A 19,418-nucleotide genomic window follows, 5' to 3' on the forward strand; every position below is an offset into this window, starting at 1 on the left:
CTTTTGACATTCACAAGCAATTGATTGTGAAGCATAAAAACTGCTGCAAAGATTGGAACTACATGATAAAGACAAGTGGTTTCATGAAAAAACCTGTTACGACCTCTTTGACACACGCCCAATTTACTCAAGGGGCTGTACGCATCAAAAAAAAGACACAAACTGTCTGTTTGCCCAGAACCACACACATCAGTCCAAAAACAGCTATCAAACACAACATGACTCACAGAGAGAACAGGACAGACTTTAAAATAAACGTTTCTCTCTGACCATGAAACGGCCGTCTGTTGTCTCCTCACGCAGGCTTGTAATTGGACCTGTTGATTAATTACTGGCCAGTTTATCAGAGATTTCAGGTGCCGTGGAGCCGCAGCAACTAATAAACTGAGGAAACATCAATAAAGAGACGGCACCAAAGAGAGGATTTTGCTCCACGTCACACAAGCTCAAGATACATGCAATCGTTCCCAGTGTGAAATTTGAACAGGCGACAAGCTGCATCTTATTGCTTCCATTCCCATTCCCATGGTGTTTATGCAATAATATCAACACCTCTTATGGACTCAGCACGACCGTACGTCAACAAATGCGCAGTATTATTTTACAAAGTAAATTAACAGCTTGCTGTATCTGTCACCATCCCATGATGTGTCACTTCAGCTCAGCTAAGTCAAGTCAAGAGAGATGATTGCTTTTGGCTAAGATGACGTGGGTGATTCAAAAATATTCTGGGTCTGTCCTCAGCTACTGAAAATGTCAAAGTGTTCATGCTTAACAAAATGCCAAAGTATCACTTCATTTGTGTTTCTGAATGGAGCTAAAATCACTTGATACAGAAATATTGTGATGTAGTAGAGCCACATTGGGAATTAATGCCAGCACAGTTGGAAGATCAAGTGTCAAAATAAATATTACAGTTCTTTTGCCTAAGTAACAGTTATATAATGCCACCACATGCCAGCGGACTCTTGCTACATTTCACTCTCAGATGTGATTTTTACAACTGACGCAAGAGTATCACGTTCAAAGAGATTCCTTCCTTGCAGTGACCAACCATGTAATACACTGCAACTTCTGAGAAATGCAAAACAAAAAGCTAATGAAAGAAAACAGAAAAAAAAGAAAACAGAAAACAGAAGCATGTCACACACAGCACAAACAGAAGTGTTTCTAGGGGGACACTAAAAAGTAATGATGTTGGAAAGTCAATGACTTCTCAGCAGTGGTGTTGGAAAATGAGCTCACTCATCCTATTTATTTCCTTATTGTTAGCCAATTCAAATATTAGCTGACTACTTTCAGCATGTTTGTCTATTTGTAGGTTGTTTCTTCATTTGGTTTTGTTGGATGTATCTGTGGTATGTTTGCCTCTTTGGTCGTGTTGTGCGTACTTGCAGGGCGTTTCTTTATTTTTTCAGGTTGTGTGTATTTGCAGTGAAGTTGCTTTATTCAGTTGCTTGCGTTTTGTATATTTGCAATGCATGTGTTTTTTTATCAGTGCATTGAGTCCTCAGGGCTACCATACATCCCACATACGTATACTGCATGCATGGAAAGAGTTGTGCATGCTGCACTTTTTTTTCCAGAAAGTTACAGTGACAACAGAATTCTAGATAATGCACTGCACGGCAAAAACAAAGGGACAATATCACTCTCTGTTAAAAGACATGACTAAATGTTTTTTTCGCCGGAGTTGGAATCGTAGTTTACTGAATAAACATTTTGCAACAGACAAGTTCCTGTGCCAGGGTGCGTTGTTTCTTCATTCATAATGCATGGATCTCCTTCTCCATTATTGATTCATTCTGAAGCCAAACCTTACCCTGGGGTACAGCACTCTTATTGTACAGAATGTAAGGCAGAATATCTGTGCTGCAGAACAGTTTGTAAGAGATTCAAAAGGGAGACAAAGAAAGGGAAAGAGCCACTGGTTTGGATAAATGCACTGCAGCAAACCCACTGAAAGTTCCTTAGGGCAGGGGTTCTTAACCTTTTTGACCTTGAGGCCCAATTTTTATAGTATAAAGTGGCCCGGGGCCCATTAAATATATATATATATATATATAAAATTAACTATTTACTGTAATAGCCTACTGTTTTATTGCAAATGGAATTCTTTTCATTTCTTCACAGATAAACAAATCTAAACAAGTTTTTACCAAAAATCACTCTGCTTTTCATATTTGAAGACCACATAAAATGAAGAAAAATTTGTCTGGAATTTTTTTTTTTTTAAATCAAAAAATTTTCTTATCAAGTATCAACAAAATAGCACTTCAATAGATATTGACCATGTGTCATCACAGTAGATGAGGTGAGTAGTGACTGCGCTGAGGCTGTTTATGTCGCACTGTGTGGTGGGGGTGTCAGCGGCGTGGAGCGGGTCTCTGTAGCGGGGACAACTCCGTGACACCGCCGGTGGGGGCTGTAGGGACGGGGGCGGGGGGCTCACGGCAGCACCGTTGAAAACAGCAGTGATGACGTGCTTTCACGTCCGAGTCTCCAAACCAGAAACGTTTGTAACAGCACCGGAAAAGTCGCTAGATTTGTCGCTAGTCGCTTTTGACTAAAAGAAAGTCGTTAAAGCAGAACTATGCAAGTCGGCCGGAAATAGCTCGCTCCTTCGTTGGTTTCTCTTTTTTTCCCTCTCCGGGGCTCCCCCACAGTTCTGGGAGGCACATGTCACTGTCGTAAAAAAAGAAACTCGCCGCCATCACCTCCTCCACCCCCTCCCTACACGTGCTTGTGTTTACTGCTGAAGGTAGAGAGCGGTGTTTGCTAAGCCCTGCTAACACGGAGCTAACGCTAACACGGAGCTAACGCTAACACGGCGCTAACGCTAATACGGAGCTAACGCTAATACGGAGCTAACGCTAATACGGCCACACACAGACAAAGACACAAAGACACAGACATACACACACATGAATAAAGGTTCCAAAACGCGAAGGTGTGTGTGTGTCATGATGTATTACATTATCTTATAAAAGATCCATGGTGTGTGTGTGTCCGTGTTAGCATTAGCTCCGTGTAGCCACAAGCCGAACTTCTAAACATTTCATGTTTCCATGGTTTCCTCTGACTTTCCAAACTCAAACCAATCACGATTCATGACATGCATGACGTCATCTGCGTTCTTATCTCGTACTGCCGTAAGGCAGTTTCTCGCTATAGTTCTATCCATTGATGAGATTTGGGACACCGAGACGGAGGACTGATCTTGCAAGTGCGGTTTTCAGCCAGTGGGGGGGGTGGGCGCATTGGCCTAGACCCCATTCACCTCATAATAGGTCACTCAGCCATCACAGTGTCTCTGAGCCTCAATAATTACAGCCGAAATCCTGCATAGTTCTGCTTTAAGAGGGTTTGGAAAGTCGCCAAGTTGGCAACACTGACGTTACCTAGCGTAGGTTCACATGCAGCACTGTGTGTGTGGTAGCGGCCCCGCCTCCCCCCACAGAGACAAAGATCCTGGATGACTGACAAGAGGCTTCACTCCCTCTTGTCATTCAGCCTGTTTGGAGGCCAGAGACGCGGGCCGGACTTTGGACATGCTGGTCTACGCAGTCCGCGGCCCTTGCAGCCCACAGGTGCAAAACTGAACGTTTTTTGGGGCCCTCTGGGGGGTGCTGGCGGCCCAAGCGTGGGCCGCGGCCCTATGGTTAAGAATCACTGCCTTAGGGGATTTTAAAAAAAAGACGACATACAGTACATAAAAGACTAAACTGGAGAGAAACACTGAATGAACGTAAAGTGTGAGTGTGGTTCAAACCATAGAAGTATGCAATTATTAGGAAACACGGCATGGGAAGGAAAGTTGTATGGGTTTTTGTAACTACAAAAACACACCATTATTGCTTTCTTTCCTTTCTTCTCACTCACGTTAACAAACCCCACTCACACCATATTTGAAATAAAACCCCACTGCACTGAGGCTCAGTGAGAACAAGCGTACCCCCTTAAACAGCATGGGTCTCTCCCTCCCTCCACTCGCGTGTGGTTACGGTGTGTATGGATCAGAGAGGCGCAGAAGGTGAGAGCATGCAGATGTTTTGATGGGTGGCAGAGAGCCCAGTGAGCAACTGCCTGGTACTTCAGGGCAATAAGCTGTCAGGCGGTTCCTCCTGTCAGCCGCAGCACGGAGGGGTTCATCTCTAAAGGCTTTAAGGAGCGTTGCATTATTGTCCGACACAAAGACTGAAAGAGGGAGGAAGTCATTGTGGATGCAGTGGAAGACAGAGATAAGCCCCTTTTCCTGAAGCTCATTACTGAGTGAAATACAGTGTGGTATGTCTGTCTGTTTGTCTGTCTGGTGTACGTGTGAGGGAGAGGAAACATCCAGACCCTCAGGGGGGCTTGAACGCACCTCCTGTTCATGTCAACCTAACACCACCGTCCCTGTTTTTTTTTTGTTTTTTTTTACTTTTTATTCCCTGATTTGTTTTCTTCACTTTTAGTTTTCAAAAGGACTGACTGTGACTTCACCCACAATCATGATTTCACTCCAACCACCATAATGCCACAGTTAGCTGCCCCCTTGCTCGTGTTGCAATGCACCATATCAGCCGGACATGTCACATTAGAGAGGAGCAGCAGCCAGGCAGAGAGGCTGCGAAAACACACACACACACACACACACACACACACACACACACACACACACACACACACACACACACACACACACACACACACACACACACACACACACACACACACACACACACACACACACACAGAGAGACACACGAGTGATGACGAATAAGAGAACAGACAGATGATGAGTTATTTGTCATCTGGGGCCCAGTTACAGTTATTCCTCTTCCCTTTTATATAAAAAAAAAACAAGACGCCGAATCACCCAATTCGTCCTTGAGGGACTGCGAACATCTGTAACAGCTGTCACAGCAGTCAATCCAGTGGCTATATTTCACTCAAGAACCAAAAATATATCAACCTCACACCGGCTCTGGAGGAAAAAGTCTGGTGGGAAACAAAGTTGGAATCATCAACCGGGAAAAAAAGATGTTGATGAAAATGAGAGTTTGCGTCCAGTCTTGGTACTTTCTCGTTTTTATTTAGCCGTCTGTGTCAGTGTGTGAGCACAGTGAGAGAACACACAGGAGACAGATAAGCGTCTGAATCAAACTGGCTTGTTCAGTCTGAACTGCTGTCTATAGGTGGAGGACGTCTTTCCCATGAGAGAGCTTTTTGCTTAGGCAATGACTTTCACTCCTTCAATGAGTGCGTGCAGCAACACACACACACACACACACACACACACACACACACACACACACACACACTAATATGATTTTTCATAAGTAGTACTCCTCGGTCCCCTCCCCCTCCCCTCGCATGGTCTGTGTTTAGCCCAATGAGACCAAAATAGTTCCTTCTCAAAGGGAGCAGCAGTGTATGCTTCCCTTATCCAAGCCTTATACCCACAGCGACCGGTGGGTTCCTGTTTGTGCATGTGTGCCTGCATCTGTGTGTGTGTGTGTGTGTGTGTGTGTGTGCCTACACAAAGTGGGAGATAAATTTAGACAGTCATTAGCATAAAACCCTTTTTTCCATGTCATTAAGTCACACCACCACCCCACCCCCCCCCCCCCCTGCACACACACACAGACACACACATACACTCTTCTTCCACCACCACCACCACCCGTACGGCTTATGTGACGCTACTCTCCCCGTTCTGCACAGTCTCATTTCATTTCCATCAGCTGTAGTCCAACAATGACTCATGCAGATTCAGGGCGCTGCTGCCAGTGTGGAGGGAGGGGAATCAAAGCCCCCACCCACCCACCCACCCTCCCTCCCTCCCTCCACCCCCAAGTTAAACTCAACTAGTGTCACTGTCTGAATTCTAAGCAATGTGTCTCCACAGCGTGTATAGTATATTACATATAGACAGGTCCTGATCCTCTTTAGAGAGCGGTGATGTCTAATTCCCACAGAGAGATTAACAACAGCTGATGATATGAGTGTTTGCTAATGTTATGAAGGGAGTGGAAGAAAACAGAGCTTAGAAATTCTCAGCAAAAGCGTGCAGGAAGCTGCCGAAGCACCGACTAGTATGATTTATATATTAGAGCTGTTCAAATTCAGGTTTCAAAGGGAGAGAACGTGGAGAGAAGACCAGAGCAGGAAAAGCCAGCTGGAGAATCAACATAATGCTGCTCCATCCTCTGCAATTCAGCAGCCCCCTCCCCAGCTGGAGGGAAATGAGAGTGGTGAAGGGCCTGGCAGTGTTCTGCAAACACACACTGGCAAACAAACACATGTGTGTGTGTACTTACACTACCTGCAGCCAGACAAAGACACACGCAATGTCATGACTACTTTAGTCTTGGCTGACAAATATGGCACAGCTGGTCGGGCTCCTCAAGACAAACTGACTTTTGTGTGTGTGTGTGTGTGTGCTCAGTGAAACTAGATCATGCTGACAGGATGGGAACAACAGTATTCTTGTTCTTTGCATGATGAATTTGTTGCAATAGATTTACTACAATCCTTAAAAAAAAAAAAAAAAAAGGGGGCTGAAAATGTGCTCGTGTTGATGCTGGAAATCATGAGGAAAGTACCAGAGGGGGGATAGAGGCAGCCCAAAAGGAAGCATGCACTGATGCACACACACACACACCACACACACACACACACACACAGGAGTGTTAAGGCCTGCAGCGTGGCACTCTCCCTCTCTGAGCTGATCCACAGATCCCAGTCAGGCTCTACGGTCAGGCTGGCTATTAATAGCGAAACAATCAGCCATTCCCCACAAGGCAGCTGGCAGCACTGGGCCAGAACCAAGCACACAATATATGTGTGTGCGTGTGTGAGTCTTTTCTTAAAAAATAAGTAAAAAAAAAAAAAAAAAAACACACAAGTACAGACCCACGCAAAGATTACAGGGCTGCTTTTGGTTAGAGCGTGCTCCTGGTTCAATAGAAATGCTTCATGATGAAGTCATGTTATCACATCAGGATACAATTACACAATGAGGAGTGACTTTGGCTTATGTGCATATACTGTATGTTACCATGTCAGCGGCACAACAAACACACAGCACCACAGCAACAGGAGGGAGAGAGGAGAGACGAAGTGCGAGTGTATGATTATTATTATATTCTACAGAAATATCATTAGCCAGCATTCTTCGTAGAAAACGTCCTATGTGGGCTGTGCAGACTTGGGATGCCAATTACCACTTATCCCCTTTGATACACGTTAAAGGGATAGTTCACCCAAAATCAAATTTCACTCATTATCTACTCACCCTCATGTCGACTAAGGGCTGGGAGTCCTCCGTGCCTTCTCGGAGTTACGGGGGGGTCCGCGCAGCAGTATTTGTCCATATGATGGTTCTGAATGGAGCTCACTTTTCTTCGTCCAAAAAGACACACCAAAAAACATCCAAATACCTCCATACTGCTCGTCTGTAATGTCCCTCTTGTATTGAAGCCCCAACATGAGAAGTTGTTCCGAAAAAAATTAAATAAGTCTATATTTTAAGCTTGTTTGTAGCGGAAGCTCCCAGTGTCTCAGTTCACTGCTCTTCCTGGCGGAACAATTTCTCATGTCGGGGCTTCAATACAAGAGGGACATTACAGACGAGCAGTATGGAGGTATTTGGATGTTTTTTGGTGTGTCTTTTTGGACGAAGAAAAGTGAGCTCCATTCACAACCATTATATGGACAAATACTGCTGCGCGGACCCCCCCGTAACTCCGAGAAGGCACGGAGGACTCTGAAAATTCTCCCAGCCCAGAGTAGATAATGAGTGAAATTTGAATTTTGGGTGAACTATCCCTTTAACACCTGCCAGCCACAAAATGCAAATATTCAAACATGTAGTTGGCACCATTACAGAGAAACAGACACACAGGGATCAGCAGTATGTCCCAATGAAAAATGCAGTGTGCTCCATAAAATGTTTTGTAAGGTATAAACCAATAAATTGATGAAATTGTTGCTGTCTGATGATGTCGCCCGGTAGATATATTCCTGCTGCCTGTGGATGCGTATCTCTAGCACAGTGCTGAATAATGTAAACGGATTAAGATATACACAAGTGGCATTGTTTGACATCCACATTTGATATGCACATAACTCTTAGCAAACAACTGCCAGTGGTGGAGACATCCGATTTATAATATGACTCCACTAGCAGGAAGGAAAGGGAGTTTCAAAAAGCGTTCTCAATGGGAAATGTGGACAATTTTGGAGCCAACACAGACGAGCCAGTGGATCTGTTATTTTCTTGGTTTTCAGACATCAGTAAAAAAAAAAAGAAAAAAAAAGAAAAAAAAGAATGACAGCTTACTCCCACAGTCTATGCAAGTGTGAAAGACAGATATTGTGGAAAATTCTAAATTTTCCATCAGATTTAATGACAGCAATCCACCAGCAGATCCTTTTCTGCTGTTTTCAATCTAAAATATTTAACACATACAAGCAGATTTTATAGTTTAATTTCCCTGGAGCCAATCCCAGCTGACATAGGGCGCCGGCGGGGTCGTCCTGCAGGTAGGTCATCATAGCGCTCACAAACAACACACACACTGACATTCACACTTCCACTGCCAATCAACCGATACTGTGCATGCATTTGGACTGTTTGAGGAAGCTGAGGAACGTGGCAAAAACCAATGCAGAAATGCCCAGAACTGTGAATCAAACCCAGAATCCTCTTTCTGTGAGGTGGCGTTGACCATTGCATCACAGTGTCACCCCTGATGGCTGTAAATGCTGGTAGAGAATGATATTAAATCATGTTTTTAATCGCTGCGATGTGAGCCTGAAGTCCTTTAAAGGGATAGTTCAACATTTTGGCAAATTGGCCCATTGCCATAATCCCTATAGTTTTAGGAGTAGGTTTGTTACCTTTAAATTCATGCAATACCGCTAATGCGCGTTCCAGTCGGAGGCAGTTTTTTGGCAAGCAGTCTCTGCATTTGCCTCGAAAACAACTCTGTAACGTGACGTCCCAGTATTATCTCATAGCGTGGTGAATGTGCAGTTCACAACTTGTCCACCGGAGCGTTTTGGAGTTGTTGGATTGTGTATTTGATGAGTTTGATGAGGAAAACCAAGAAATCCCATTAGCCTCTGTAGCGTAGCTCTGAGCAGCTCATAGCTCTGCTCCGCCGTTCTAAAAACAGCTTGCACCGAGAATTAAAGGTAACAAACCTACTCCTAAAACTATAGGGATTATGGCAAAGGGCCAATTTGCCAAAATGTTTAACTATTCCTTTAAAGCAAAGCATAAATGCTCACGTTTTGCACACACACAAAAAAAAGACAGAGCAGACCAGAAATGCAAGATAATTCGTCTGTAGCCATCTTTCCATTTAAAAAAAAAGTTGTCTGGATATTTGGCCCAAGAGGCAAAAACACTGAGCTACTGCCTGCTCATCACCCGGTTTCATTCACACAGAGCTGCTGAAGCAAAAGTCCTGTCACTCTTGAGACTTTGCTAATAATAATACTGGAGACAGCCTCTCGCCAAACTATAGTATAATAACCACCCTCATGTTGTTTGAACACAGGGCCACAGCTGTAGTTCCTGCACACGGTGTGCATAAAGACAGAGAGTACTGTATGCTGCCAAGCATGATCAGTCTTGCTTGGAGAATAAGAGGCTTTGAAATGACTTGAATAATGACGCAGTGCAACTTGGTGGAATCAGCGCAACTCACGTCTCTGATTCATGCTTCTCTTGCTGTATGTCTGTTTTCAGCACGTAGGCTTCATGCTTCTGAAAAAAGTTACTCCTTCCTTTAAAAAAAAAAAGGAAATTGGTCATTGCAGCACATGTTGTCCCCTTTCTATTTTGACCATCAGTGCTGTCGCTCTAAGGTCTCCAACGGCAAAACACCCAGCAAATATACAAGCCATCATTCACAGAGACTGAGCCACCCTAAGAACTATTACAGGACGTTCCAGTACGCAAACAAGTGCCTGTGTGTAATTTTCTAGGCAGCATACAACACAGAAGACACTTAGACAAGCAGTGAACCACAAGAAAATACATTCAGCATCTTAGTATTTCAGAGGCAGGAGTCCTCCAGAATAAAAATGGCAGATCATGTGTTCAGGAATTAAATGGACTCAAGAACCATAAGCCCTTAAATTTGACTTACATTGTTAGTTAATGTATAAGCCTGTGTAATTAGACCTACAGCACTTTAACAACAGTTTGTGAGGTAAAGGGGAAGTGGGATTGACTCGAGACAATATTCCCAGCATTGGCAACTAGAACGAAAGAACAGAAAGCACTCAGTTGCTATGATACAGCGGCATATATGCAACAGTCAAAGAGTCCTCAGTGATGTGCCAAGAGCGGCGAGACAACCTTTACTCAACCGATCCTTTCAAGTGACTTAGCACTCCGGCAAGAATCTGCAGTCAAGTACTCAAATGACCAGTTGACGTGTTGACATGGAAACATGGAGCGCTGAGGCTTTAGAAAGACTGCGCTGTGATTCACAATAAAAAAAAGTCCACTTAAAAGCTCAAACTTCACAGTAATGTTCAAGTATCAGAATTGAACAAAAGGTATTTTTTCCCCCAGTAAAGCTACAAAAAGAATGAAATTGCTGGGCAATATTGTTACATAAGCATGTTAAGTAACTGACATTTGCCGGCTGAGTGAACGTTGTGTGGTCGCTCTACCACGGCACTGCTCAGATATGTCGCTACAGACGACATCGACTCAGGCCAAAGTCTCACAGGAAGATCCCTCATCCGAGGCCCCGTCCTGCTCCATGGCTGTAATTTACTGGGAAGTGAAGTCACTGAAGGGAACAGGGAAGCAGATGCAGTGTGTTTGTGGGTACTACGAAATGAGATAGAATGAGGGCACTATTTTATCTAGTCATTATTACATTCTCATTTCAGTCGATGTCATTCGGAAACAACCCTCTTCTCCATTGTATTGTTTTATTTTATCTTTCATTGTGTTCTTAAATGTTCTATTGTGGTACTTTGTTTCCCTCTATGAAGGACAATGAACTGAAAAAAGACGATTTTAAAGGTGTTTTTACACCTTTGCTTCTTTAGACCAGTACAGGCAGTCAGGTGCAGACAGACCAAAGCAATTACCAATCGTTCCTCCTTCTTTTTTTCGAGAAGTGGTCTCAGTTCAGTCCCAAACAAACTCTGGATCACTTCATGTTTTGGTTCCTTGAATGTATCTGTATGACAGCACCTCTAACTGATCGGTATGGTCACGTATGGACACAGGTGATCAGGTTTAAAGGAATCGATAGCAGAAAGCCCTGAGGAGTCAACACTGTGAATCAATTCCGCATTTAGTGACTGAACTTTTCAGATGATAGCGCAACTTGTCAGCGATGATCAATACTCAGATTGACTACTTACCGGATCAAAGAGCCATTGGAAAAATATAAGCGAACCGTTCGTGCAAAGGCAATTTAGCTGAACGACTTCACTTACTTATTCCAATGAACGTTACGAGTGACAGTGCAAAGTCACGCTGATAAATATTCATGCCCTTTCATTTATATTGGATGCGTCTAACTTCAGCCCCATTGGACTCCCGGCTGAGCACAGCGATAAGTCAGAAAGGAGCAGCTGTTGCACAGAATGTAAGAGTTTTGTGCAGATATTATTGACCTCAGCTATGTGATCATAAATGCTGGCTGGCCTGGCCTGAAATTGAATAGAAGAAGCAAACAACATTTGTGAAATGCCTTGGAGACTGGTTATCAGCTATCAAAGTGAACTGTGATGACCCCATCATAACCAGAGGCAAGATTTCAAAGCTGACCTCTGCTTGTTAACATTAATCTGCAAATCTGCAACAACAAATATGTCTAGTTGCTCGGCCCGTAGAGTCATCTGAAGCTGTTATGATGCTTCCCTGTGTTTCTGCGCTGGATCTCCAAACCCAACCGTACAATTTTTTTTTTTGGCACACCCTCAAAACAGCCCTCCGTTACCAATGGGACTCATGAGTTAGTAAGCTGAGTCATGTGAACATCCACTTTTGTGGCCACAGGGAGGATGAATGACAGAAACACAGATTTCCTAAGCGTATCAAGATCTAGCTCTACAGTGACACACCCCCACCCATGTGTTTTGCTCTATTACAAGGCGCCACACAAGATTTATCAACTACATTTCTCCCTCATGCCTCTGATAACATAGCTCAGGCCTTGATTGGTGCTTTTAGTGTAACAGCTTTGCAATACCAAGACTGTGAGCAATAAAACCACACATGGAAGTCATGATAATAATGCTTAACCTCAAATAATACAGAGGTGAAAGCGTTGTCGTAACTATGATCTAATAGGTTCACCAAGGCAGTATTACATCAATACATAAATAAGCTAAACTGGGTCAAACTCTCCATAAACAAGTAAATAAAAAAGTCCAGAGGATTTAAGAGTAGACTAAACAGCGATTTAGATTATTTTTCTTCATGCCAAACTGACAGAGGGTCAGTTCTTCTAACCCTGACTCTCAACCCTCATTAAATACATGATCATATAAGTCTGAGCCACCTTTATGAAAGAGCTGCTTCAACCATCCAGTCACATTAACGACACCAGCCAAGTCTTTCCATATTCCCCAGGAGAAATCACACATGCTTGTGTGTTGTTGATTATGCGCCACAATAATGGCAGCAGTCAGCAGCACTCCATTAGTGAGAGCCAAGAGGGAAAGAAATCAATTGGAGGGATAAGACTCCCCAGAGGGCGGCCAATTAAAGACAAAGGGGAGGTAGGGAAACTCTGACGAGACCCAAGGGCTTAAAAGTAAGACGAGTGGTCCCAGGCTCAGGAGCTTTGGGGATTCAGTCAGCGGCAGTGAGGGACCATTGAGGTGAGCCAACAGGAGATTCTTTAGGCACAGCTACACGAAAAACCTTCAACACTTCCGCTCAGAGATGGAAATATCAACTTGTATGATTGTTTTACAAGGATCAAGAGACGTTATGAATAACTCTGAGTGATGTGACCGCCTCATTTCACCCCACCCATTCATTATATGACAGTATTAGACTTGTATCACTGATAGCAGGGAGCAGTCAGTGGATAAAAGGAGAGCTTGGAGTCAAACCCTCGGCACTGTGTGGGCTCACAGGCCTACAGTACAATAGCCTGGTGGAAAATGCAGCAGCGACAACAAAAGAAGGCTTGTTATCATGATAAAAGATGTGGCTGTCAACTGACAAACTGCAATCCAATATGTCACATAAACAGAAGACTGATTGTACAGCTGGGCAGCAGGGCCTTTTTTTGCAACCACAGCGGCGGCACCACCTCTGCTCCGTGAGCTGGTATACCTGCGAGGCTGCAGCATCATTATGTCCAACATTGTTGCTTCACTGACATGATTGATGTGCCGCGAAGCCATCTGCATGTTTCTCAATAGAGGCATTGGAAGCATTATGCTCCTGCTATTCAGAGATAAAAATAGCAAAAGCCAGAAAACTGACATTTTCTTTTGTTGTGTCATTAAAGTATGGGACACGGAGAAAACTGAGGCTTAACTGCGTCTGTCGAACACACACAACTTGTCACATGCCGTACAACTGAAAACCTACAGAATTCAAGCATCGGTAAACTTAAGTCACTACTCACTTCCCCTTTTTCTACTTCCTTCAATAGAAAAAAACAAGAGATTTAAAATGCAAACTAAATATCGAAAGGCAAGTCACAAAATCAGCCACTCTTTGTTTTGGACTGCATGGTACAAAATCACTTGTGTAAGGGCACAATTCCTCATAAATATATTAGGATGCAAGACAATGAGGAGATGAACAAACAAACAGAAAGTTGTGAGGGTTCATTGTGTATGTGAAGGAGCCGGTGGAGGAGTCCAGCTGCTGCATATTGAAACAGCTGCAGCTGTAGAATGACTTCACAGCTGATGATACAACTGAGCCTGTTACAAAAGTCCTTTCTTCGAGGAAACAATTCCTCCAAGGTCAGATGCCTTAAAGTCAACATCTCAGGTGGATAAACCGGGGCCTCTTTTTTATGTTTTCAAGCTAGCTTTAGCAGCTAAACACAGCAACAAGGTCTGTGGTGTTGTGACATAAATTTGGTTATATTTTCTGTGTATGATGATATGAAAAGAGAACAGGAACCACAATTAAACCTTGAGCCCAATCTGCAAGGGTTAGTGTCATAGTGTCAATGCTGCCTGACATCAAATGCTATGCAAAGGCTTAAAGGAAGGGAGATATAGCAGTATGCAAAATCTGTAATTAAAGTCTTTGAGAGCTGAATTGAAGGCCACTGAACTTCTTTCTTGGTTGCTTGAAGACATTTCACCTTTCATCCAAAAGGCCTTTAAAGAAACCTTTTCAATTCCGCACTTAAAGACTACTATGACATTGACGATAACCACACAGACATCAGTGTAGGTCAATGTACTGGAATAAAAGACAACATGTCTGCTTTTTAGACTGAAATCGACATGAGCAGAAAAACAAAGGTGTAAAGCAACAGCCTGGGTGTTTAAACTCTGGGTGGTGGAGGCCAGATAATATGCTGTAAAATGTCAAGGATTTCCCTAATGAACACCATCAGGTCAACGTCTACAAGTCTGGGAGCAGCACTTTATAGTGTTTATGACCTTAACGCCACAAGGTTTGTGACAAGCAGATGCAAATATAACCAAATCCAGGGCCGACGCAGCTGGAGGTGAGGACGTGGAATTTCGAGCCTATAATACATCTCTGTCGTTTCAGAACCCCTTCAGAGTGGGTGAAACATGTGTGGTGTGGTGGTGGGCACAGAGAAATGCTGTAGGAGGTGTTATAAGTAGTACCAGAGTGGGGAAAGGCCATATGTGATAGCAAGAGAAAGAAAAGTAAAGAGGAAGGAAGAGAGAGAGAGAGAGAGAGAGAGAGAGAGAGAGGCAGAAGCATAGTGTTGGTTCAGATTTCCCAGGTCCTATTATAGCTGTGACACCGTCTGGTGCAGAGACCTGTCCTGTCCCCCCTATGGGTTACTTACATCCTAACAACATACAGTGAGGTGGCACACTATAATGGCCTCATAAAAAAATGAGTGTCAATGTCTGTGATGCACACAGATCATACTGTATCTGAGTGGCTGTATTGATTTCCGCGATGTTGACAGCAGCTCTGGCACAGTAATGCTCCCAGCTGGCAGGAAGCTAACAAGCCACATTGTCACGGGGGTGACACCTGTCCAACAAAGTATTGGGGGAGGGAGGGGGGTGTTATGATCCCATGATAATGTGTCCTGTTTGTTGCAATGCCTTTCTTGTGTACTCAGCCAGTGCCCATTCAAATAGAGAGAAACGACATGCGCAAAGGCCAGAGGCATATGACTGGGAGAGTCAATACCAATATTTTTGACTTCTCATTTCCTGCTTTGTAAATGCTACACATCCTCCGAGTAAACCCCTATGGCACCGAGGCAAGAGGCTTGGCAACTGTTCAGACATAGAATAAAAAAATAAAAGTCATCATTAATAATTATAGCCCTCTGAACAACAAACCAATTACAAATTGTGTTATTACTATTATTAGAGTAGTCTAATACCTATTTCTTATAAATATTTAATACTATTACCATTAGAAATACACAACAGAGGGGAACTCATTGTTCCACTTATTATTGGCAAGGTATGAACTAGGGGTGTAAGAAAATATCGATACGGCACAATATCGCGATATTTTGAACGGCGATACTGTATCGATACAAGGACGCCAAGTATCGATATTTTATTATATAAATTGAGATGAAAAAAAAAAGGTGAATTTATTTTTTTTGGTACTAAAGTAGTAGTTGCTTGTTCAGCCCAGTAGATGGCGTTGTTGGAGGCATCAGAGGAAGAGATCAGGAAAGCCCCATCATTGTAAATCAAACATAATGCACATGTTTCATAAAGTGTAGAATGTGCCACAGTGCGACCGACACCGACTGATACTCGTCCGTAGCAAAGCAAACCCCAGTGCAGTGTGCTGGATGAGCTCGGCTTTCTACGTCGTGAAGGACCAGGAGAGACCGGGGCTGCACCTGGTGCAACCCCACTGAGGCATCACCTCAGGCGGCTTGTCAGATCACCTAAACGGGGCAAGCCAGGCTGCGTCTGTGCCGAGCTACATGCTAATCCACACACGCTAACAGCGCCTGCACTCATGCCACCAAGCGTCCGCTCCCTCGTCAACAACACGGATTACTGCAGACTGTTCACAGCTTCTCAGCGTAGCGGAGGAGCCGCTGTGTTCACGTTGTCACGGAAACCAGGTAGAACCGGAGCACCGCGAGCGCTGCAGCCCAGCTGGAGGAGCTAATGCTACAGAGCTGACCATAGACTGTAGAGCCGACAGGCTCCGGTAGCCGCTAAGCTAACGGGAGCTGGTGCTGTTGTGGTGCGAGATGCCGCGGTAGGTTCCGCTCACTGCTCAGCACACGTGGAAATCCACAGCTGTTTGTTGTGTTTGTTTGACGGACGAGTGTCTCTCACTGCCAGTGTCTGTGTGTGACTGCAGTCTGTGTGACTGCAGCCTTTATTGCCAGACAGGACGTGGAAGCGCAGGAGTGTAAATATACAGCAGGTTATGTCAGTCTCAGATAATAAGGTTATTTCATTTTCAATTTAACATTTTTATTTAAATGTAAAACTACATATTTAATTTTATTTTTACTTGTAAGAGTGCAGCAATCTACATGTTTGTATTTAATTAATTTGAACTAGTATGAAATACAAACAATTTGTCAGATGCATATATTTGCCCATTTTGTATCAATACAAAAGATTGAAGTGAGGTAAACAGACTGAGAAGTTTGTCTTATTAGAAAACACAGATGTTAACAAAGTTTTCATTTGGTGATGAATTACTACTATCATTTAATGTAAATATAGGCCTACAACTCGGATTTTAAGATGCATAATACATTCTTAGTTTTTCAGCGGACTATGTAATATCGCAATATATCGCACAATTTGGATATCGCAATATATCGCAATATATCGTATCGTGACCCAAGTATCGTGATACGTATCGTATCGTGAGGTCCTTGCCAATACACACCCCTAGTATGAACACTTGAACTCCTTCCCAAGTTCAGAGAATTATTTGTTTCTATGATCCAGACCAGATCCTTTAAAAAACGGTCGGCTCTTGCCGTGGAGCATTCCTGTCAGAGCACAGCGCGCTTGGGGGGGGGCGGAGAGCGCCGGAGACATAATGAAACATTCCAGTCTGCACATGTACTGTAGGTACGATGGAGCTCCCATTGGGCCTGAATTACAAGACAAGGGGTTGTGTCACATGGTTTGGAGGCAACACCGTGAACGTGATCTGTTGACAAAGAAGTCAAGTTCTTGTTTGCACACAGCTCGTTTGAAACTGTTCAAGTCCACCGTTTTGCATATTATGATTCACACAACCTCCCATTCACGCTTTTATAATCTCGGGTGTTTACACTTTGAGCAATAATGTAGGGCTTTTGCCGCCTGCATGTGAAAGTGGTAGCAAGAGGAAATAGGGTTATGTGTGTGTGACCCTTGCTGATAAGAAACGTGTGAGGTAACGAATGATTGATGACGCGAGAAAAATTTACCAGACGGCAACACCCGCATAAAAAAGAAAATGAAAGTATTTTAGAGACATTTCAACCTCTTCTGTGTAAATACGTGGAAATCATTATGTATTTGGGGGGAAACCACTGTGGTCGACTGGGTGCATTTCTTTTCTCGACAAACCACAGTCACACTTCAACAAATCATATCATCAACAGCACGAGGCGATAAAGAGAGAAGACACTGGTGGTGTTGATGGGGGGTGTACAGTACCTGGACTGCAGAGACACATACATGTCTAACAAACCCTGAGTCACTGAACCAGGCCGATACGACCGGAAGCTTCCACACATAGCCACGAGCTATGTGCACTGTATCCACTTCAGTCTTTGCTATGGAAATGTACAGTGCGTATATGCATGTGTGATGAGAGTGGCACTGTCATCTCAGTATAATCCTGTAGATGAACCACACCTATGGTCTTCAGCCAACTCCCACTGCACATGAACTGGTCAAGTAATGTCCTCTAAACACATGTTGGGCTTTGTTTAGGGTTATAAATATAAAGCTCCACAAGCTGCGATTGCTGCAGTCGTCTATTCTTAAGGAATTGCCTCATAATACAGTAATATCTTGACTGCATGTCTTTCTCCAAACTGGATGTGCTGAGGTGACTGGTTAATTTAAGCACCACTGAATACGCACAATGAAGGATGAGCCAAATCTGAGATCTTTCTGACTATTACTGTAAGAATCCATTTCACAGCTGTTTTGTCTTGCATGTCAGAAAGTGTGTCTGTTCATAAAGCAGATGCAGATTAATCATCTTAAACTCTGCTCTGTGGCCAACTTCAAGGCAATGTTGAGTGAAATTTAACTAGTTAATCCAGATTAAACTGGTGATCCGATAGAAAGCAGATCAGAGCCTCTCTGAGGGTCCTCGGACCCCAGTTTGGAAACCACTGGATTAGGCTCTGGGCATCGAAAGGAAGACACTAAAGCCATTAGCTGCTGTGCATCTTGACAGGGTTACAGGCTTATGGTGATAGTAAAACACCGACACTGATTTTTTTTTGTGTATGAGCAGCCGTTTTGGGGGGTGAATCCGCAATGTATACAGGCTAAGCTAACGTTAAGGAAGAATAGCGATGCGCACCATCAGCCTCTGCTAACGTTATACCCCCAGATGCTAGCTAACTGCGATACATATGCTGCTTATGGTAACGTTACATTTTCTACTCACGAATCAATAACGTCTCTATTCACAAAAAGAAAAACATACCTGATCGAGGGGGAGATTGATAATGTCGCTGATTGGCTGCAACAGAGTGGATCCAGTGCATGATGCTGTCGTTTGGGTAGCCATGCTTGGGTCGGGATCCGAAAATCCTTTCTCTCTCCTTCCTTCGGTTCGCTTCACTCCCCTCGGCCGCTGCGATGATAAATACACTACTACAGCTGCCGCTGCTGTTGCGACGGACTGGATGGTTGTAATCCACAGCACACATCAAACAAAGAGTACAGAAGAAAGGCGAGAGCACAAGCCGCCCACCGCTTCGCTTCGTCTGCCGCCCGTAACCAGAGTAACAAGAGTTGGTGAGGGAGCCTGTGTTACATGACATTATATGCGTTTAAATGCATATATATATATAGAAACGTTTCTATATCTATGTTTAAATGGCTAAAAGTGGGAAGTTATATGTATCAGTAGCCTGGCCTAGCGACAAAAACTAGCTATATTTTTGCGTGTGGTGGAATCAAAAATCTATATTCTCACTGGTTTTTACTTGAAATATAAAACTATGACCATGTAAGCTAACATTTTATGTAGGGCTACCTACTCATTCAATTTGTTTTTGTTTTTTTCCGAGGCCTAT

The 19,418-nt window shown here is 43.6% G+C and overlaps 1 protein-coding gene across 1 annotated transcript in view; it reads right to left on the minus strand.

Annotated features, from left to right (window-relative positions):
• mboat2a (membrane bound O-acyltransferase domain containing 2a) overlaps nt 1–19,030 on the minus strand; it is a 42,845-nt gene extending 23,815 nt beyond the window's left edge. The window contains exon 1 of the mRNA XM_083998921.1: nt 18,824–19,030. Within this exon, the coding sequence (XP_083855047.1) occupies nt 18,824–18,907 (84 nt within the window). The 5' untranslated portion in view covers nt 18,908–19,030. The remainder of the gene's footprint in view (nt 1–18,823) is intronic.
• Between the last annotated feature and the right edge of the window lie 388 nt (nt 19,031–19,418).

The sequence above is a fragment of the Trachurus trachurus genome, assembly GCF_905171665.1.
Source record: "Trachurus trachurus genome assembly, chromosome: 22".
Lineage (NCBI taxonomy): Eukaryota > Metazoa > Chordata > Actinopteri > Carangiformes > Carangidae > Trachurus > Trachurus trachurus.